At 34.8% G+C, this 21,814-nt stretch overlaps 3 protein-coding genes and 1 long non-coding RNA gene across 4 annotated transcripts; 3 read left to right on the top strand and 1 right to left on the bottom strand.

Moving 5' to 3' along the window:
* The first annotated feature begins 133 nt into the window (after positions 1–133).
* On the top strand, positions 134–1,032 carry LOC113358985. The gene is made up of 3 exons (XM_026602688.1): positions 134–608; positions 662–812; positions 876–1,032. The coding sequence occupies exons 1-3, from the start codon at positions 134–136 to the stop codon at positions 1,030–1,032; spliced, it is 783 nt and encodes a 260-aa protein (XP_026458473.1).
* Positions 1,033–10,455: 9,423 nt separating this feature from the next.
* LOC113358983 lies at positions 10,456–11,100 on the top strand. The gene is made up of 2 exons (XM_026602687.1): positions 10,456–10,693; positions 10,865–11,100. Exons 1-2 carry the CDS (start codon positions 10,456–10,458, stop codon positions 11,098–11,100), a joined length of 474 nt encoding a protein of 157 aa, XP_026458472.1.
* Positions 11,101–13,202: 2,102 nt separating this feature from the next.
* LOC113358982 (COP1-interactive protein 1-like) lies at positions 13,203–16,440 on the bottom strand. The gene is made up of 2 exons (XM_026602686.1): positions 15,153–16,440; positions 13,203–14,867 (listed from the first exon to the last, which is right to left on the bottom strand). Exons 1-2 carry the CDS (start codon positions 16,438–16,440, stop codon positions 13,387–13,389), a joined length of 2,769 nt encoding a protein of 922 aa, XP_026458471.1. The 3' UTR covers positions 13,203–13,386.
* A 4,017-nt stretch (positions 16,441–20,457) lies between these two features.
* LOC113360909 lies at positions 20,458–21,312 on the top strand. The gene is made up of 3 exons (XR_003364863.1): positions 20,458–20,492; positions 20,589–20,688; positions 21,291–21,312. It is a non-coding gene; the product is annotated as an uncharacterized LOC113360909 (long non-coding RNA).
* Positions 21,313–21,814: the final 502 nt, after the last annotated feature.

Here is a 21,814-nt window from a genome sequence, read left to right as displayed (position 1 = left end):
AGCAGTGGAGATTATCAGAAGTAAATATCCAAAGTTGCAGTGGACTAAAAAGGTATCGAATCATTCAATTCATCCTTCTATTTCTAGTAATGTATGGAAACTGAAGAGAAACATATGCTCCACTGATTAAAATATGAAGAAAAGAAACTTCAGTCTTGCTTCTAGATGCCCTTTCTGTAGAAATGAAGAAGAAAATGTTGAACACATTATGTGGAAGTGCAACCATAGTGAAATTTTGTGGAAATGGCTTGGGGACATGTTATGTTTTAAAAATCCAATTTCCTTTGAAGAGATATTTGAAATGGCAAAACATAAGAGCTCTGCAGTTAAAGAAATATGGATGATAGCTGCTTTCATTACTCATAGTGAACTCTGGTTCATGAGAAATGAATGTGTGTTTGAAGATGCAAGATTCAATGCCCAAAATATTCAGTCTAGAATTCTAAAACTTACTACAGACAGTGAAGTAAGAATGAAGTGTAAAATGTGGAACACAGAATATGACTTGCAGATTCTGAAGGTTTTCAATATGAGCCGTAGAAGAATCTCTTCCACAAGAATAAAAGAAATCTTGTTTTCTCTGCCAGTGAACAATCAGGAATGTCAGGGTATGGATTTGTGGGGAGAGATTCAAATGGTGAATGTATTATTGCTATGGCAGGTGGTTTGGGAGTAGCTACAAATTATTTTGCAGAAGTCATGGAATTACTGTGTGCTGGAGAATGGGCTATCATGAATGGAAAACTGAAGGTTATCTTTAGAATAGACTCAAGAGCAGTTATTACAGCTTTTTCATCTGGTCACATTCCATGGTTTGCAATCACAAGATGGAATAAAATTAGGGAAGCCTTGCTGTGATGGAACTTTGTTCACAGTTACAGAGAAGTAAACTTCTCTGCAGATGCTATGGCAAAAAAAGGAGCAAATATGGCAAGAGGGGAAAGCTTATTCTTCACAGGAAAACCTCCATTTTTACACAGTATGGAAGTGGAATTTCACCCTACTATAGATTTAGCTAAATATTTCATATAACTTCTTCTGTTATTCTCTAAAGAAGTTATGTAATCTATTTTGTGTCCAAAACTAGGCCATTGCCTAATGGGCCCTGATTGTAATTGTAGATCATTTTTGTTTAATAAAATTTATTTTACTAAGCAAAAAAAAAAGAGCGAGACATATAAGTAAAAGCAGACCCAAATATTTCTCCTCCAAGCCTATAGTTTCCATCTGAAGTATCTCAGCATATTGATTGCCCACTGTCCTTGGAAGCTTTTTATTAAAGAAGATTGCAGATTTTTGTAAGTTCTCTTAGGATTAAGAATAACTAGATTATCCAAACACCCTCACACTTTGACGTATGCATAAGTAGGTTGCATATGTTTCCGTACTCATATTGGGTTCTATCTGATCCTTTAAAGGTTACTCTATTGAGGATATAACAAATTTAGAGGACGACCTCCCCTACAAGTTGGCAATTAATTCTTTAATCAACATGGCATATATCATCTCCTTAATGGTTCTGTTCTTATGTTCAACTATACCATATACTATGGTGATAAGGAGGTGCAATCTCATGAATAATGCCATTTAATAAGTAAAATTCTCCTATATGGATGTCATAATCGACATCCCGTTCGGACCTAACCCTTTTAGTGGTAACATATACTTTGCTTTCAATTTGCAGTTTATACTCTTAAGGCTTCTAGGGCATCATCCTTACCCCTAAGGAAGTATACAAATAGTACCTCGTACAATCATCTATGAAAGTTATAAACCACCTTTTACCAACTTAGTTTGGGTTGATTTCATGTCAACTAGGTCTAACTGAATTAATTTTAAGGGCCTAGAATCACTCTGAATAATTTTGCTATAAGGTTTTATAACATATTTTGATTCTGCAAAGATTTAAGTTTTGTGTTCAATATCCAAACTAAATTTGGGTACACAGCCTACACTAGCCAGTTTATGCATTGACTTATAAGTTTACGGTTCCAAGTCTACCATGCAAAACATTCAATCACACAAAAGCAAACACAAGAATCAACGTTCACTTCATCTTTTTTTTTCTCCCGTTAAGCTTATATAGACCCTGAGTCTTATAACCATTGCCTAAGAAATCACTTCCCTTGGTTACGAAAAGTTTTTCAGATTCAATTAATATCTTAAATCTTTTACCATCTACAATAGAATAAGATACAAGATTCTTTCATATGTCCGGAACATGAAAACTTCATTCAATGTGAGAATGTTTATAGATATGAGATTCTGCTCGACCTTTTTATTTTATGCAACCTCTGTCGCATATGAGTTACTCATATAAATTTTATCGACATCCCCTATCCTCTAATAGGAGGTGAACAGGTCACTGTTTTAACAAACATGCTTGGTGGCTTTAGAGTCCACCCACCAGTCTCTCACATTGGTTATTAAAATAACATCTGATATCATGCCATTGAACTCGTTCTAGTTTGTTTCAACTAAATTAGCATTGACTTCTACTTATTAATGTTTTTACGTTGTCTACAATTTACTGCCGTATGACCAGGAATTTACAAACATAAAAATCATCCTTAATTAAAGTAATGCTAGATTCAGGTTTACGCAACATACCTTTCTTATGAAGACTGCGCTTAGAGTTGCTTCCGATGTTCTCACCTTTGGAAGACTTGTGTTCATCCACATGTGCATGTTAGCCATGTCCCTTTCCAATTTCATGTCACAATCTTCGTTTATACTCTGACTAGGGACACAATAATTTCCCAATCACCTAATACACCACATCTCACAAACCTTAGTTCCTAATCGGAAAATAAAATATGAGTTTTGAAGATAACATCTAGATCTACAAACTTCTTTTGAATCAACATTTCATAAAACTCATGGTTACCCCATAAAAAACTAATTTTTTCAACAACAAATTTCTGCTCGTCAGAATTTTTCAGGAACGTTTCTCTGTCTCGTAAAATATATAAAAATATACTTTTACAACTCCAAAAATTCTGAAATTTTATGTGGGTAACTATCAAGATGTCTACTACATTAGGTCAAAAGGGTTCATCGAAATTCCTTCTGGGTTAAGATAAAAATTCGAAATTCTACAGCTGATAAAAAAATTGTTTTTTGTTTTTCACTGCACAATTAACATCCATGATTATTACAAATTGTAATGTCTTAAGATTGTTGGGTGCAATAATCAAAAACAAGAAAAAATCAAATAAGAAAAAGTTATTGATACTTAGATCCTTTGTAATATAAGTGAACGATTTGACAAAACCGACGAGCTCCCAAGATCTTCGCAACAACAACAAGGCAAAACTTTGGAAAAACAGAGTGAGTCACGTGTTCAACACGCTTTCCTTAAGACATTAGCGCCCGGTACACTCAAGAGTGATGTTGTAGCCCTCACAGGACGGATATATCCAAGATAAAACACCCTACTACTAGCATATGTAGTAGATGCTCAACTTGAGCTTGGCAACTCCGAAAAAACCCTTAAGGAAAATTGCGAACGCTTAAGAAAAAATATAAAAATATTTTTCCTTAGGAGGTCTCTCTAAAATATTGAGAAACCCCTTTCACATAGATTTTACAAAAGTAGAGAATTTGTTTATATAATGGAATAATACAACTTAAGAATAGGAATTCCCCGATGTGGGACCAATAAGATTTTCATTCACAAAGAAAACAAAAATTAATTTTGTTATTTAGTTAAAAACGTACTAAATAATAAAATTCCGGCCAGGCTATTTCGAGAGCAATTTCGCGAAACGTACTAAATATCTGAATGAACGTGTTTCGCATGGTTATGGTTTGGGTGTTTTAGTTTTTACTACTTTAGGGGAGCTTAGTGCTGATGTAGTTTGTTTTTTAGAACGTCTGAAGAATTTCTTAGTTAGCAATGATGCTAGTAGTGGTTTAGGAAGTTTTATTTTTCATAGATTGGGAGTTGTTATTCGAAAGGGGTTGGTGCCCAGCTTGTTTCTCGGCTGCCAACTAAAAACTATGCAATTTGATTCTCTTTTAATAAAAAATAAATGAAGGAAATAGTTAAAAACTTTAAAAATAAAAGTTAATAAAATATTGTTTCCAACAAGTCCAACACTGTAATATGGTTGTATGTAAACCTTTACCTATAAATACCCAATGAGGTAATGAGATAGAGGCGGACTTTGTAAGTGAGTGAAAAAGGAGAGAGATTGAGTGCAACTATCCTTGTGTATTTTTTAAGCGTTACCATCATTGTATCATCGTGAGAAAGTAATAAGATTCATCTTTCACTCCCGTGGACATAACCCATAGGTAATCATGTTGAACCACGTATATCCTTGTGTTCTTATGTTATTCTTTGTTCATTTATCTTGCAAGAATCTAAATGAATATTAGATGTAGGATGCAAGATTTTCTGCAACTACAATGGTTTTAATATCATATGTTATGAGAATGTTGTTTATCTGTCTTTTGAGATGAAATATATCTTTACCAAGTAATCGAACCACGATATCGGGTGCTACTCTTTTTGTAATGAAATTTTTTTACTTATCAGAATCACATGAATTTTATATTTTGGTTGGTACATATGTGCTACTTAGCTAGCCGAACCATATCACGAGCTGGGAACCACATTTCTATTAACTGTCATTTGTTAACCATGATGGATATACATAGGTATCACATGATGACCCTTAACTGTGGATATAGGATGTTGTACTGATCAGTCCGGGTTTTCTTGAATATGCATGTATATCCCTACATACTTTTACTGTCTAGTAGATGATTTCAGTCCTTTGTATAGTTAGAAACTTATTTAAAGATCACAAAAATTTTCAATTAGCCCTAAAACAATAAATTATGGGTAAAAAAGACAGGTAAAAATTGATACTGTTTGAATTCCTAAGAATTAAAAAGATACTTTTCTATTATCCATTTTGGGTATCGACCCAAAATTTTATTTATTAATTAACTGGAACGGACCAATATGTCCTTGTCTTCTTTAATATTGGTTGAATACGACCTTCGATCCAAAGAAGATATGATTCTTCATCCTCAAACATGTTTTCTTTCTTTTCCTCCAACAAGACCAGATCTAATCATTATCATTGTTATCGTCGTTGATAAAACCGTCGTTTATGAGTTATCATTCGGAAGAACAACCACCGCTGCCATGACCACCAGCAGAGAGGTACATCTAACCTAATAATCAATCTTTATTATCAATCGGTGATGCGAACGATCAAATGGGTTTTTTGTAATGCTTCATTTTTCATGAGATTCTAAACTTAAATTCTATGAGATTAATTCTTTGATTCACTATAATCTGAAGTTTCATTATTAGTTATTGATGTCCTTTGTTTTGATAGTTTATGATTCTTATTGACTCTATTTGGGTTGTATGAATTTAATACCAAACTTAAATTATTCATTCAACAAATTTGATTTCAATTTGGGTTAGAATAGTTCTTATAGATGATTTTCAACTCGAAAATCTTTTTTTCCTGGTTAGTAATTTTGGTTGTCTAATTTTATTTTTAGTTTTAATTTGTTTTATTTTAGTAATAATTTGTTTCAATTGAACTAAAGGTTGTGTATGAATTGATAATATTGAACCTGCAATTTTGTATTCGGCTAAATCAAGTATGCGAACAAGTTTTTTCACAGATTTTTAAAGCATAGCTAGATGAAACCAGTTTCATCCTGTATTACTCATCATGTTCGTATGTTGGTTATGCAGTGTTGGTATTGTATTATCCAATTGAATAATATTCTAATGTAGCTTTATATACCTCTTGGAGATGGATATCGATTTCAAACCTTTCTGTGTGGTTATGTACTATACATATTCGTGTTCCTACCGATATGAAGACAATACTTGATGAATTAAAGTCGTTTGTTTGTCCTTATTGGAGATATGTTACATTCTTAAGACAACACTTAATGAATAAAACACATGATGAATGGAGAAGTATCAAACCTTGGTTTGAAAAGTGCATAGTTTCGTTATGGATTGTACCAAATATGTTAAAAGGTTTGTCAAAGCGTAAATATGTTCCAAAGTACATAAACTAGTTATACATGCTCACTAAGAATGTAACTAAGTGCTGGATGGACTCACCGCCTAGTTTTCTTGTTGAGAAAACTCAATTATCATGCAGGAACTTAAATGTTATAGTCATTGACATATATCTTAATGCCTTTTCTTTTTTCAATTGTAGATGATCTTCAACTTGTATGGTTTTTAACACATTGTCGTTATATCTTATGGGATTTTTAATGATACATATCTTATTTGTCTTTTCAGTTGAAGATAATTTTCAATTTTATGGTTAAACTTTGATAATTCAAGGTACATCACAACCTAAAGCTGGATGAAACCAGTTTCACCTCCATATTTATGACACAAATTATATGTTTTCGACAAGATTATCTGGTTTCATCCTACATATTTTGACCAATTTTTTTCTTCTTCAGGGCGGAACAGGTTTCATCCTACATATTTTGAACAACAAATTATTTTCATCAGGATGGAACTGGTTTCATCTTGCATATTTTGATATAAAAACAATTTTTATCAGGGAGGAACTGGTTTCATCCTGCATTATCTGGTATAAGATTATTATAAATCAGCTGCAAGATAAAAAAATATGCTAATTAAAGTAAAATTTTCAATCCAACTAAGATACACAATCATAGAAAAATCCAGATTTATAATTTTCTTTTCATAAATGTATTGAAGTATAGAGTTTTGCAAATAAAAAAGTTAAACAAGCTACAACAATAACTTGTTTGTATTCTAACTCTTTAGGCTCCTTGCTACGTTCATCCTTGTGTAGTTTTTCCTTCTTTGAGCACGCTTCTCAAATTCCACTATTGTACCTTCTTTAACTCTTCTACATGTTTTGGATGTGATATCCAAACCTTAGTTCTTCACCCGTTTCGCCAACCACCTTCAAACTAGTCATATGCTTCGCTTACATATCATGCATGCATATGTTTATCAACAGTTTCATCCCAATCTAAAACAAGATGACACCGGTTTCATCCTAGTTTAAACATTGATAAATCAAATTCAACACAATCTAAAAACAATGAAACTACTTTCATCCTAGTTTAAACATGGGTGAAACCAGCTTCATCCTTCTTTTACATTGAACAAGAACTCACGTAAAAGAAGAGTATATCCACATTTCCAAAAATAAAATAAAATGAACCAATAAACAACACTTAAAACAGAATGAAACCAAGTTCATCCTAGCTTAAAACTAGATGAAATCATATTAAACCCAGTTGAGAATAGGAAGAACCCATGTTCAATAAACATATAAACATGTGTCCAGACAAGTACACATACTTATAATTAAAGCAATCAAAAATATATGTATGCAAGTGCATAAAATTTTCTAACTGTAAGATGAAATCACTTTGAATAAAATCAAAAAGACAACTAGGGTATGATTGTATGAAACTCACCAATTTGAGCCTAAACTTCAATCACACAAAACCCTAAAATTTTTAATTTATGAATTTGGGAAATTTCAATTGAATTTCTTAGTCGATGGTGTCGATGATGGTTTTGGAGAAACACGATGCTTGTCGATGATGGTGGTGCTTGTGGTGGTAGAGATGGTGGTGGAGAAAGTGGATGTTGTCGATGGTGGTATTGGTATTTGTCGTAGTGATGATGTTATTGATGGTGTCGATAATGGAGGTGGAAAAAGATTATGATATCGATGGTGGTGACGTTGTCCGGTGGTGGTGACGTTGTTCGGTGAAGGAAGACGATCTCTGGTGGAGAAGAAGAAGATCGGTGTTTTACAAATGAAAGTGAAATTTCTGAAGCTTATACTCCCTCCGTCCCACTATTAAGTGACCTAGTTCAAGTTTGCACAATTTTTAAGGCAACCAAGGGGAAAAGTATTTTTAATCACTTTTTACAATTATACCCTTATGGATAATAAATAGTGAAATTTTGAAATGATTTATCTCTCAAATTACACCAGGATGTTCGCAAACTTCGTACCATTGAAAAGCATTTTAAAACACCTACGTAACGAATATAAACATGACTATCAAATTATGCATATTTCTTAAATTTATTATAATCAATTAAAAGGATAATTTTTGAAATATCTCATTATTTAGTGATATAGGTCACTTAATGATGGGACAAAATCTAAAAATAACTAGGTCACTTATTAGTGGGACGGAGAGAGTATCTTTTTCTATTGAAGGAAGATGAAGCTTTGGCGGAGGGTATGATTGTCTATTTTAAAATAACGCGTCTCTCGTCCATTTCACCCAGGCAAAACCGCAAAAGCTTTCTCGTCCATCTTGACCAGGCTTGATGGATTCTCGTCCATTTGACCCGTTTTCTCTTTAAAATTCTGGTGTTCAATGTATTTTGTAATACAAGTTATAGTCCAGTTATATGGCGTGCTAATTTGCACCAATATGCGGTTTTCGTGTGCCTAATGCGCCATGCTGTGTTTTTTTCGTGTCAGGAATTTACATACAACTGGCTAAAGGTAACAATATTAGCGGATACCAAATAGTTATTATTTTGACTTTAGTAGACATGAGATCAATTTTGGTGATTCCCTCATTAGAGTAGTTGAAGCCTATTTTAACCATAAAGAATACGAAATTCACGTGTACTTCTCCGTCAAAGTTAAAAGTAATTTTTTTTTGTTTGATTTTAGTTGGGAACTTTCTCTGTTCTTTTCAAAATTGTCAGAGCCGCAGAGGGCCGTCCCGTCATTGTTGAAATAGTTCAGCATATTGGCATCGAGAGAAAAGATTTAGCACCTTCCGACATATTTTGTCACGCAGATCTTACAAATCTACAGTGACGACTCACGCGAGATCAATTTGGGTCAACAACACCCACCCGAAAATAAGTTATCGATTAATTTTAATAATCAAGTATGAAATTTTAATTAAGGTGCTCGATTTTCTTCAGAAAGCTGGCGATAAGTGCAGTTCTGGTATCTGCCTCATTTGTAATTCTAAACATGAGACTAATAAACAGTTAATATTGCACTGCAGTGCAGGGAGTCCTCAAAACTCTGGAATTATCACAGCATGCATGCACTATCCTTGGATAAAGTCTGTCAGACGAGTGCCTCATTGTGAATCTCAGATGAACTACTAGATTATTGTGACTCAGGTTTTTCTTGGCACGTCGACACTGCAGGAAAAACGTAGCTACAGTTGCGTGGCTCATAGCAAGGTCTTTAAAATAGTCCCACTACCATATAAGCAATCTTTCTTGAAATAGGAGTAAATCGTGATTATTGGATTTTAGTACAAAACTCACATGTAATCTATTTAGGCTAAAAATAGAAATTTAGTCTTTTTCTAATTCCAGTTGGGTGGCTCTTTTCAAAGTTGTCCTTACATAAATTTGACGCATTCGGTTTACCATTTTATATGCGGCGGGCAGACTGCAGAGAGAGCCAGAGCCGCCATTGTTGAAATACTTCAACACATTGGCACCATCCTACGTATTTCCTCACACATACATGCAGGTCTTACAAGTTTGAACACTCATTCTTATTGTGTCAATAACAATACCTACCCGAAAATAAGTTATTGATTGATTTTGGTGAAAATGAACAGTTGATCATTTATTTTTATTTGTTGAAGCATAACTATTGATGATGTTATCATTTATGAGTATAATGAGATATTATGGTAAACACTAAGAATCTTTACTATTAAATACTTACTTAGTATAACCTATTCAAAATTTAATCTAATTATCCTAACCTGCTCCTTAGGCTCAAATTTTTAAAATATCCCACTAGCAATGGCACCCCTGCAGATACAGTGTATTCCGTATATCTACTTATATATATATATATATATATATATATATACTTCCACAGCACCATACTGCATTCCAGGTAGTTTTGAGTATTGTTTGTGATATCAGAGATCTTTACTAGTAAAGGAGATGGCCATGAACATTGAGAGTATCGAGAGAGGGTTAACCCGACAGAACAATCATAACAAAGAATGCGCTGGTTCTTCAGACATCATATCTCCAAGTGTAGTGAAACTGGTGCTACTCTTGGTAAGCTGTACGTGTGGTTTCGTAGGAATGATAGGAGGTCCATTGCTGCTTAGACTCTATTTCTTACATGGAGGCAGTGGGAAATGGTTATCAAGTTGGGCGCAAATGACTGGGTTTCCATTATTATTCATCCCACTCTTAATCCTTTATTATTCTCGACGCAATCAAAATATCGAGTTCTTCGCTTCCAGGAAGCTCTTATTTCATGCTGCTTTAACAGGACTAATTCAAGGAATTTCATGTTTTGTTTTGGATTGTCATTCCTTCCGGTATCAACAGTGTCTCTCCTTGTTACAACCCAGCTCATATTCACCTCCTTCATTTCATTAATATGGGTTAAACAGAAGTTTACTCCTTATTCGATAAATGCAGTTGTACTAATAATAATGGGTTATATACTGATTGCTTTAAGTAGATCTAGTGATCGTCCTCCTGGAGTTACAAATTCTCAGTGTGTGTTTGGTTTCTTTATAAGTATAGCTTCTGCTGCAATTTTCGGCTTTGTCATAGTGAGCACCCAAGTTGCCTATGACTTATTCTATTGTGCTGCAGTTTCAAGTTTGTGTGGCCTTCTTTGCTACATTAACTTGCGCACTTGGAAGTCTGATAAATCAGGATTTCACGGTAAAGAAACGTATATACATTTAAATCTATTATATAATGCTATGCATGCACAATACAAAAACCTAAAAATTTGTTCTTATTTTGCAGGCAATGCATAAAGAAGCAAGAGAATTTGGATTAGGAGCGAAAATGTATTACTTGGTGTTGGTTTCAAATATGGTTGTTTGGCAGATGATGTTTATCGGGAGAGCAGGGATTATATTTTGTACCTCCTCGCTGGAGTCATGAGTGCCATTTTTTCTACTCTTTCGCAGATTGCAGCAGTGATAGCTTTCCATGAGAACTTCACAGGACAAGAAGGCTCTAACACTATGGGGATTCACTTCTTACTTTTATGGTTCCTACAAGAAGACCAAGAAACCAAAGCCAGTAACCTCGTGATTCATGAAACAAAGAAACCCGTATGATCTCGGTAATTTTGATGCGGCTGTCAGGTTACTCAAAATGTACACTATATCGCTTATGCTAATTTATAAGTAATCTAAGAATTATAAATTGCTTCAGAGTGAATAACGCAACCTAAGAATTTTTATGAAAATGCGGACGAAGGATGAAGAAGCCATAGATTGAAGATCAACACAAGTAATTCGCGCTATTCTCCTTTTTTTTTCTAGGGTTTTCAGAAAGAAAAAAAACCCTGTTACTGTTGTCAATTCCATTTGTTGTTGTTTTAGTAATGACTGGATTGAAATTTTTTATTTGCTTCTCAAAGGATTTCGGCAATTTGAGACTCAATTGGAGTATACATGGTTATGGGTTTGTGGTATTCATCATCTGTTTGTTTTATGGTTATTCCTCTGCTTATCCATCAAAATTTGTTCTTTTTTTTTTCTTCTGGATTTCAAATTTTTTTAAACCTGGATGGAATTGTTGATGAGTTTTTACAGAGATGGTTTACTAGTGACTTAATTAGCAAAAACATTTTAGAAAATGTTTATCGGTTAATTTGGTGATACCATCACCAACGGGAAGTGTATTAGAGAGAATTGCAACTTCATACCGACAACATTTTGGACATGACTGTCCATCTGAAGAATTAGTTTTCTTGGTAGTTACTTATAATCTCTGTAGGACTCATGTGAAATACTATGTTTGTTGTTGGATTATCTACTTGGGCATTCTTAATTAGATTGTGTTCCCAATTTTTTAGTTATCAACAATGTTCAGATTTCAGTAATGCAGGATAACTGAAATATAACTTCGTCACCGAGTATTGTTTTTTAATTGGTTTGTAGAGCCAGGAAAGAGACCTAACAACTGTTACTTCATGTTTCATGGCTTTCTGGTAGATAGTTATGCTGAAATATCTGAATTTATAACTACTGAGTTAACTGAATATAACTTTATATTCAGCTACTGAGTTTCCGCATTGGTGTAAACGAATTGATGTCTCTGTAGTCCATATAAGTAATTGAGTAGACTCTTTGAGCTATGATGTCCCGTGGTAAATGAGAACCCTCAGGGAAGATATAAGGGGGATGTACTATTTATGTTCGTTACTGGAATACTTTGCTCCTGTGTATTTGATTTTCAATGATAAAGTACTTCTTTTTTCTCCCAACAAATTTTTTTATGTATTTTCTTTTGTGAATTGGCAATGCATAAAAAAACGACTAACTTAGGGAGTTAGAAATCCTTACAACATTAATAGTAGGGTTGTCTAATATGGAGATAAGATGATTATCCCGTACATTAGGCTTATCTACTTCTAATTTAGACAAAATACAGGGAGGAGGATTTTTGTTCCAAGTAGTAAATTTTACATAAAATTTGGCTTCCTTAGCTAGAGTGTCAGCCACCTGGTTTGCCAGTCTAGGAATATAAAAAAAAACCCAATCTTTTTTTTATGTATGTCTTTTTTAGTTTATTGTTATCAATGAAGTGATGGTCAAAAAAATGTTAAAAAGTTAACCCAATATTTAAGGGTATTTTCTGTCCAAATAAGATCAGTCATCTGAATTAGGTCTGACTCAAAAAACAAACACATCTTCTAAGATTCAGATGAGTCATCTATCTAGATGAGCTAGTCATAACCATTTGTAGTTTGGCAGAGGTCTATGCGACCAATGTTTTTCACAACCTCAGTCCCCTACTTGCCAAATGCCAAGTCTGTATTTAGGTTAATTTAAGCCAAGTGGAAATTTGGTGTTGAAGTATTCGCTTGTAGAACACTCGGCCGCAGCGACTTAGGGGGCTTATCAAACACTACAACGTATAATCATTCAACTGACTTTTGTACATTTAATGGCAGGGAAACATAACATCTGCTAAATTCAATAGAAGGAATGATCCAAAGATACAGCGCCTCCAAGACGCATGCCACTTCAGTTGCCCTTTGCTTGTTTTTTTGCGCTCCCTTGGAATGTATTACATTTTAAAAACATCTACGATATGTTAGGAAGTAGGCTTATAATGTAGAGCTCTATAATGTAAGTCGTTTCAACCTCTCTGAAATCAAAAATACACCCTGCCATATTGTATTTGCTATACCATACTGTTGCAATTAAACAATTACCCTCTTTATGTTTTATTGAACTAACTGAATGAATTGAAGATGACTAACTTGCTTATGTTCTAAAATCAAGATACAAAAATAAAATTTGGAACAGAAAAATAACACAGATTACAAAAAATTGAAGGATGAAATTGTATCAACTGGTAAGAATCTAACAGGGAGGGAAATAGACACCGACTTAAGCTGTTCTTTGGTGCCTCTGGAGAATCTTTGGAGCCATTTCCTTAAGACGGTCGCACTGTTCATTGCGGTAATCACACCATAAACAGAGTTGTCTAATAGCTTCTCTTTTCTCTTCATCTCTAAAACTCGTCATTTCTTTCATCTCTTTCTGATTCTTCTCCAACACTTCCACTTTAGTCGATAAGCTCTCCTTCTCTTGGTGTTCCTCATTTATCAGTAGCTCTAACTTCTCGACCTTCTGTCTTAACGATGATTCCTTTTCTTTCTTCTCTTTAAGCTCTTCAGATAAAGCAGTCATCTTTTTCTGCAATGTGTCTTTTACTTTGTTCATTCCTGTTGCCCATATCTTCGCATCTTGAAGCTCTTCTGTGAATTTTGAAATGCGATTCTCATTTGATGCTTGATCTACCATAGAGCTCTGTACAGACACCTCCAGTTCATTGAATGCATTAACTGCTTTCTGGATACAATCTTTGGTCTCCTTTAGATCACTCCTTGCAGAAGAAATCTCATTTGTTAATAAAGCAACTCGTTCTTCAAGTGATTTACGTTCTTGAAGATAATCCTTTTCTGCTTTCTCATAAGTTGCTTCTTTCTCGCTCAGTGTTTTCTCTGCTACAACCAGCCTCCTGTTTGATAGATGGAGCTTCACTTCAAAGTCACCCTTCTCCTCCTGTAACTTTGAAATATTTGAAAGTAAATCTAGTTGTTTTTTCTGCAGCATCTCAATCATCGCAGTTTTTGACTCCGTTACCTCAGATATATTTGCCTTCTCTTTATCCGATATTTGCAGCCTTGCTTGAAGCTCGTTTAGATTCTCTTCTGCTCTTTCCAACGCAATTTTACACGTTGTCAGCTCTTCTTGCAGATTCCTAACTTGATCCATTAGTGCATCGACTTTCCCCAAGGAACTTTCCTCTTTCTCTTTCAACTCCTGGTTCAATGCTGAAACTTCTTCTTGCAGGGTAGTTTGTTTAGCGTGAAGCTCTGAGTTTTCTGCGCTTAATTGTTCAGATTCATTGGTTCTAATCTTTACCTGCTCTTCCAAATCGCTTTTCTGGCTGCTCAAGGAATCTACTTCAAGCTGCAGGGTGCTTACTTGTATCTTTAATCCTTCGACTACCTCCACTAATGAACTGATTTCTGCTGCTGCTACGTTGTTGCCATCCTCGAGTTTTGTCAACTGGTCACAAAGGTTTTCTTCTTTCACTTTCATTTCCTCTAACAAATTGTTCAAACTTGTAATCTGTTCTTCCATGCTGGATTTTAATAGTAGCAGATCCGAGTTTTCTTCTCTCAACTGTTGAGATTCATGGGACATAGTTTTTCCCTGCTCCTCTAACTCGCTTTTCTGGCTGCTCAAGGAATCTACTTCAACTTGCAGTCTACTTAACTGTATCTTTAATCCTTCCACTAGTGTATCGGTTTCTGCTAGTGCTCCGTTCTTGTCACCCTCAACTTTTCTTAGCTGATCACCAAGGTTCTCTTCTTTCACTTTCATTTCCTCTAACAAATTATTCAAATCTGCAATCTGTTCTTCCATGCTGGATTTTAGTAGTAGAAACTCAGACTTTTCTGCTCTCGACTGTTCAGATTCATAAGACATAGCTTTTACCTGCTCCTCTAACTCATTTTTCTGGCTGCTCAATGAATCTACTTCAAGTTGCAGGCTGCTTAACTGTGTCTTTAACCCTTCCACTAGCGTATCGGTTTCTGCTAGTGCTTCGTTCTTGTCACCTTCAACTTTTCTTAGCTGGTCACCAAGGTTCTCTTCTTTCACTTTCATTTCCTCTACCAAATTATTCAGATTAGAGATCTGTTCTTCCATGCTAGATTTCAAAAGTCGCAGCCCAGAGTTCTCTCCCCACGACTGTTCTGCCTGGCTGACTTTAATGCTTAACTGCTCTTCTAGCTCGCTTTTCTGGATACCCAACGAGCCTACCTCCAGTTCCAAGCTCTTAATTTTTGCTGTTAAATCCTCCCTTAAGGCATCACCTTCTTCTGATGTTTTAATCTTAACATCCTCGAGTTGTTTCAGGAGGTCATTGAGACTACCTTCTTTCGATCTCAAATCTTCTTCTAAACCAATAATTCGACCTTCCAAGTTGGATTTCAGAATGTCCAACGCAGAAATATCCTCTTTCAACTGGTTAGCATAGGAGGTTTTGGTCTTCACCTGTTCTTCCAATTCGCCATTCTGAAGTCTCAACGTGTCTATTTCCGGTTGAAGGTTGCTCAGAACACCGGAGAGCTCTTCTATCTTTTCGCTCAATTTGCTTTCCACGACCAAAACTTGATCTTGCAATTCAGTTTTGAGTAACTGCAAACTGGCGTTTTCCTCTCTCAACTGTATAGCTTCACTGGTTTTACTTCCAATTTGTTCTTGAAGGTCCTTTTCTCTGGTACTTAGGGCGTCCAATTCCAGTTTGAGGTCAGCTATCTGCGCCTCTAACCCGTGAACTGCAGCTGATTTTTCACTTTCGAGGTCTGAGTATTTCTTTGTAAGTGCAGAAAATGCATCTTCCCTCTCTTCCATCTTGGCCACAACCGTTGACTTCTCCGTGATCAAAGCTTCATTTTCTTTCTTTCTGTCTTCCAATTTCTGGTTCAATTCAGCTTCTATCTTTTTGAGATCTTCAATGATTTTATCTGATTCTTGCATTTTCAAATTTAAAGCTTCTATCTCATCACTGATAGCAGCCAATTTCTTATTTGTAACTTCAGGTTCATGTTTCAGGCTTTCTGTAAGATTTTTAGACCCATTCTCTCCTTTGCTTTTTTTCTTGGTTTGCTTCTTCGAAGAATGGTCAGATTCCGAGTCTGAGCTGGAGGAAGATGAAGAGCTTCCATCTGTTTTACCCTTGTAATCACCCTTGCTTCGTAGCTGTCCAGTGAGATGACTGTAACGATTATGGAGGGATTCATATTGTTCGCGGACATTCTCGACCAGATGAACGATTTCTGAACTTTTGTCAGATTCTGCTTCATTATCTACTTCTTTGGTCAGCTTCGACAATTTCTTTACTTTATCCTCGAAATCTGTAAGCATATAACAAGGCTCTCAATATGAAAATCTACACGCTAATGAACATAAGAAATAACACAAGTAGAATGTAAAATGCAAAGGACTACTATTGGAAAGCTTATCTCTTAAGGGAGTCTGGATAATTCAACAAACTCCATCTTAAATATCAAAAGAATGCCAAATGAGAAAAGTTTACGGAATACAACAGATTTGTGTCAACAAATGTTATCATACATATATGCGACTAGCCGGATAATGGTCATGTGTAGAGTGTTAACTTATACAAATTGCAGACGTATGCCAACTTGTTTTATCCAGAGGTAGCGTTGTTTCACTCATTAGTGTAGGAATAAATATGTTCGACTAACTTTACTGGAACATAACTATATAAGTGAATTAAAACAGGGATTGAGTCCATCTGATATCTAAAATTGACAAAACCCTCTTTGAACTATCATTTAAGATACAGAGAAACACATTGGCAAAAGAAAATTTACCTGTTCTATTACTTTCATGTTCTTGGGTTTTCTCATGATGAATGTGATCCCCGAAGAAGGATTTTATTCACTTACTAAACCCGTGTTTCGACATCTCTCCTGATTACAATTTCCGTCAAGCCTTTCCTTTAACTAGTTTGCCATTGAGAGAGCGAAACTAGGCAGACTCCAATCCGAGCTCAGAACCTGAAAATATCAAATCATAAAACTCACTCAAACATCCAAAGAATGAAAACACACAACAAAAAGAAAACGAGAAAAAGGGTACCATAATTCCGAATCAGAACAAACAAATTAGGTTGCATAAATTGCACCTCATGAACCTAAATTCCAATTTCTATGAAATTACAGCAAAATATTCTCAGGACCTTCTCAACAATCTCAGATTCTTACCATAGTTAATATAAAATTATCATGATGCAAAAAGAGAAATGTGAAAAATTACCATAAAAGGTACAAAAAATCTCCTGAGCTAAATTTGGAGAGAACTTGATGACCAAAAGATATAAATGTTAAAATATATTCTTACCCTAGAAAATCCTGGACAGAGGAGGGCTCAACTACGTTCCAGTCCGAAGTTAACTTGGAGTATGATAGTGTTTCTAGCGGCTTAGTACAGTATGATGTTAAAATCAGGACTAGGTCTTGTGGTTTTTCTGCATTTGCGGTTTCCTCGTTAACAAAACTATTGGTGTCTGTGTTATTTTCTTTTCCACATTATATTTGTTTATATATAATTGAAATATTACAGGTTGTGCGTAAGTTCAATAAATTGTGAATCTAATCTTTGGTTGTTGATTAAATTGATTGACACTTGGATATTGGTTTTTCAGACCGTCAAGTTATTTCTTATATCCAATCGGGCTCTCAAATTCCTATTTGTTTGATTGCAGATTGAATTGAGAAATTAAGATATAACTCTTTGATATACTTTCTTAAGATTGAATCTAACTGTCTAGTTGATTCTCTTGAAAGTATTATTGGAGTTAGTCCATACAGATTGCTAAGCGAAATATTGAGTGTGGTTGTTAGACCCCCGCTTTTGCAATGTGGTTATGGAGTTGCGAGTGGTTACTGAAACTGGGCAACAGATAAGCAAGTGCTCATCTGATTCGGGTCTGGCATTGCATTGAGGGCATATGTTGAGTTTGTGAAGGTGATGCGATGTAAAATGGACAAGGTTGGATGACCTTCGTTGATGGCTTTCCACAAGAAAAGTTGTATTTTTAGTTGACATGGTAAGGTCCGCAGAAACATGGTGACTGGGAAGGGGTTAATTTGTTGTATCCGGATGCGATGGTGTAATTTCTAAATTTCGAATACGGCTAGATGATTCTATCTGGAGGCTTATCTAGGAGAGATGGATGTTTATGATGCGCTGAACATCATTAGGTGAGAGATTATTTAAAGACTCATGCTACCAATTATGAATAAGCGGGCCTATGAAATCCATCACAGTTTGGATAGGGTGGTTGAATATTATTCTTGTCTAACAATCAGTCTATATGTACATACAGAACTACCGGTTCTATTGAATAGTGTAATTAATAAATAATATGTACCGGCTCCACATATTTTTCGTGAACGCAGAACATCAGCCTGGATCGGTCTACGAGGACTTGAACATTTACGGATTCTATGTTAATGTTTTTATAAAAAAAGAAAAAATTCCTCATTCTGTGATCAATTAACACTAGTGGATTTTTAGGTTAACAACATAACATATCAATAATCAACCGGATTAATACGTTAATTAGGAGGACCCAAATTATTATTATTATTTTAATTTTTTTTTGACCCAAATTAGTAAAACAACCCCCAATTTAGCTGAGGTTCGTAAAACTGGGCGATACGGAGAAAAAAAAGTGATATAGAGAGAACCCACGTATCGCTTGGTACGAACCCTTGTTCTTGCTGCTCAAAGTCTCTCTCTCTCAAAAACCCACAAATTGAGTTCAGAAGTCACTCAGCACCATGGATCTTCATACCACCTGATATTCAAGGCATCTAGGGTAAACCCATTTCACCAAATTGTCTCAAACTTTCAAAATACCCACAAAGTCTTCACCGGTAGCAGCAAAACATCGAACTCAACCCTAATTTCAACTGCAGCAACCATTAATTCTTCCCTATTCTTCATCATGAACTCTGAGTCACCCATCAATATCCTTTAATTCTTCAATTTCACCAGAAATTTCAAAACCCTTGTTTAATTTCTCCATTATCATTATCACCCAAATCTTAATTCAGTCCCGATTAAGAACAAAAACCCTAGCCTTTTCATAATTCAGACTCGATTCTTCTTCTTCATTCAGAGGTATTCGTTCAGTTTTTTTTTAATCAAGATTTCATGTTTTCTCTTCGAAAGGATTTATCAGTGGATTTCATGTCTTTGATTTTCTATCTTTTTTCTTTTAGGTATGGAAGAGGAGGTTGTGAATTTGCTTATGGCACCACTCACATTACATCTAGATCAGGGATCTCTCAGAGATGGTGTTTTTTATGAGTATCCAGGATTATTAGGATTAACTAAAGTTGTTGGATGGGATGTTCCTGATGAATTAGTTGATAAATATATTCCTCTAGAATTTTTAGAAGGTGCTGAATATAATCATATTCCCAACTACATTGGGAAGGGAAAATATAGTAACAAATGGTATCACCTTTTTCATGGCTATCACCATCTTCTAAATAACTTACCAGAAAAATTCAAGAATTGGGTGCTGTATGAGGATAATTTGGAAGGTGGTCTCTATCCTTACCAAATAGATGACTTGATGAAACTCATTATAAGGTAATTTTTTTTCCTTTCTCTCTTAATTTTGTTATCTTTATATAATTAGTTGTAATTAGTTTTGATCAATTTCTTTCTTGAAACAAATTTATGTATTATAATCATTCATATCAAACATGAAGACAATGATGCTATCAGAGACATCGTTGATGGGATTTATTATGAAAACCAACATCAGCACTAATATGATCATAAGCAAAACGGAAAGGAAACAGAACCGGAAGACTAGGAAGACTAGTATGAAAAAAAAAGGCTTTGGTTACTCGATTTTCTTTTAGAATTGCAATGTTTTATCTGATTGTCTCTCTCTTTCCATTTCATCTTCTTAACATTCTTACAACCAGGAACCTCATCTGTTATTCAGCTCGTTTCTTCCCTTTATTTTCCCGATTTCTTCTCTGATAGAGCTTCTATAGCCATCTTATGATCTAGTCCATCTGGCTGCCACATAGTCAGATGGCTACAGAAGCTCTATCAGAGACATCATTTCAGCACTGATATGTGATCATAAGAAGAAGACTAGTATGAGAATAAATATCGAGGTCAATTTCAAGCACCCATTATAAATCATACTTTATCTTTGTCAATTATTTTAAGTAATTTCTTTTTTTATTATAACTACAGATCAGGTGCAGAAGCTTTGGAAGAGTTGAGGGAGAGAGGTGTATCCCATGGTTCTGTTAAAGAACGCAACATTGTATTCATACTTAATCATGCACATAGAATATCTTCAGTGAAGTTGATGGGGTTTACTTACAATCAGCATAAATCAAAGTGGAAGCAAGGTGATTATCTTAGTTTATTATATTAAATGATTTATTATCATCCAAATCAATTAGTAATTTTTTTAAGTATTATAATTAATAAAATTTGTGTTTCAGATTTCTATGATTTTGGGATAGTGATCAAGAGTCTTCTTGGACCTTATGATAACTTTCCTGAGGCGTTAGATTTTGTCGCCAGATTTGACGGATCGCACAGGTAAAAAATGAAATCCTACATTTAAATTTAGCTCCCAAATTGAATGATGCTTAACTGATAATTACGCAACAATTTGCTAAATAAATAAAGGGCCAAGCTATAAACCAACCTATATTATATTTAAGATTATTTGTTTTTACTCTGTTGTTTTGACAAATTATAATTTAAGGTTATATTTAAGAAAAAAATAAAAAATAAAATTAAAGAAAATAAAAGTAAATTAAAGATGCAGAACGATTGAAATTAGTTTCTACAATGAGGAAAAACAATCTTAAAAATGGTTCGCTTAGATTTTAGTTTCAGTCTAAGTGTGATCGAAAGGAAGAGAGAAAAGGAAGACTTTAGTGTCGAATTTAGTAGTTTGAATTCCTTTTCTGTTGAACTAGACTTTGCGGCAAGTGTTAGGGTCCACGAAAAATTAAAGATTCCACATGTGTAGTGGTATTTATGGAAACATGTCATATTTGTAGAGTAATTTTGAAATTTTACCTTTCTCATACAAAACGTTATAGAATCTATTGAAGTTATAAATGCTTAACTTGTATTGAGTGATTTTAGGGATCTCTTATTTATACCAATTCTTTTTCTTTCCAAAAAAATAGGAATACAAAATTGATGCAAGCATTCAAGGAGGATCCAAGATCTGTTGAACGGCATCTAATCTGCTGGATTGCTGAAAAGGGTCTGAGTTTCTTAATCAGACTTGCTGATTGGATGGATGGTTATAGATCAAAATCTCTTGATAAAGTGAATTATAAAATGAGTTATAGTGATCATATGTTATATGATGCCATTCAGCAAATAGACACTGTTGATTGGAAACGAGGCTTGCCAGCTTATATTATGAAGACCCTTCCTTACACCGAATTCAACTCATCTGAAGAATTTCTCAAATTTGGAAGAAATCACCACCTACACAGTGCCAGCGATCCTGGAGCTTTTCAGACGTTTTTTAAAGTTACGCCAGAGGGTTACTACAAGGTGTTTAAAGCTCAAAATCCCGAGTTTATGATGGACTGTTACAATGCGGTGGAAGAGTTTTTTAAGGGAGATAGTGGTGTTGTTGAACCGGAATGGTTCGATCACTTTTTAATCTTCCCAAGTCACTTATGGTAGAAGTATAGAG

The sequence above is a fragment of the Papaver somniferum genome, chromosome 3, assembly GCF_003573695.1.
Source record: "Papaver somniferum cultivar HN1 chromosome 3, ASM357369v1, whole genome shotgun sequence".
In the NCBI taxonomy this organism is placed as follows: domain Eukaryota; kingdom Viridiplantae; phylum Streptophyta; class Magnoliopsida; order Ranunculales; family Papaveraceae; genus Papaver; species Papaver somniferum.
Note: the sequence above shows the minus strand (reverse complement) of the source record. Positions and strands in the feature narration are given on the sequence as shown.

What these genes read in the sequence shown, in the direction of transcription:
- LOC113358983 (XM_026602687.1), top strand. Translation starts at nt 10,456, where the DNA reads ATGGGTTATATACTGATTGCTTTAAGTAGATCTAGTGATCGTCCTCCT. An exon ending in TGATAAATCAGGATTTCACG is followed by an intron (nt 10,694 to 10,864) that starts GTAAAGAAACGT and finishes GTTGTTTGGCAG; the next exon opens with ATGATGTTTATCGGGAGAGC.
- LOC113358985 (XM_026602688.1), top strand. Translation starts at nt 134, where the DNA reads ATGAAGAAAAGAAACTTCAGTCTTGCTTCTAGATGCCCTTTCTGTAGA. An exon ending in GAACAATCAGGAATGTCAGG is followed by an intron (nt 609 to 661) that starts GTATGGATTTGT and finishes TTGCTATGGCAG; the next exon opens with GTGGTTTGGGAGTAGCTACA. An exon ending in TCATCTGGTCACATTCCATG is followed by an intron (nt 813 to 875) that starts GTTTGCAATCAC and finishes CTTTGTTCACAG; the next exon opens with TTACAGAGAAGTAAACTTCT.
- LOC113358982 (XM_026602686.1), bottom strand. Translation starts at nt 16,440, where the DNA reads ATGCTTACAGATTTCGAGGATAAAGTAAAGAAATTGTCGAAGCTGACC. An exon ending in AGTGAAAGAAGAGAACCTTG is followed by an intron (nt 14,868 to 15,152) that starts GTGACCAGCTAA and finishes AAGAGAACCTTG; the next exon opens with GTGATCAGCTAAGAAAAGTT.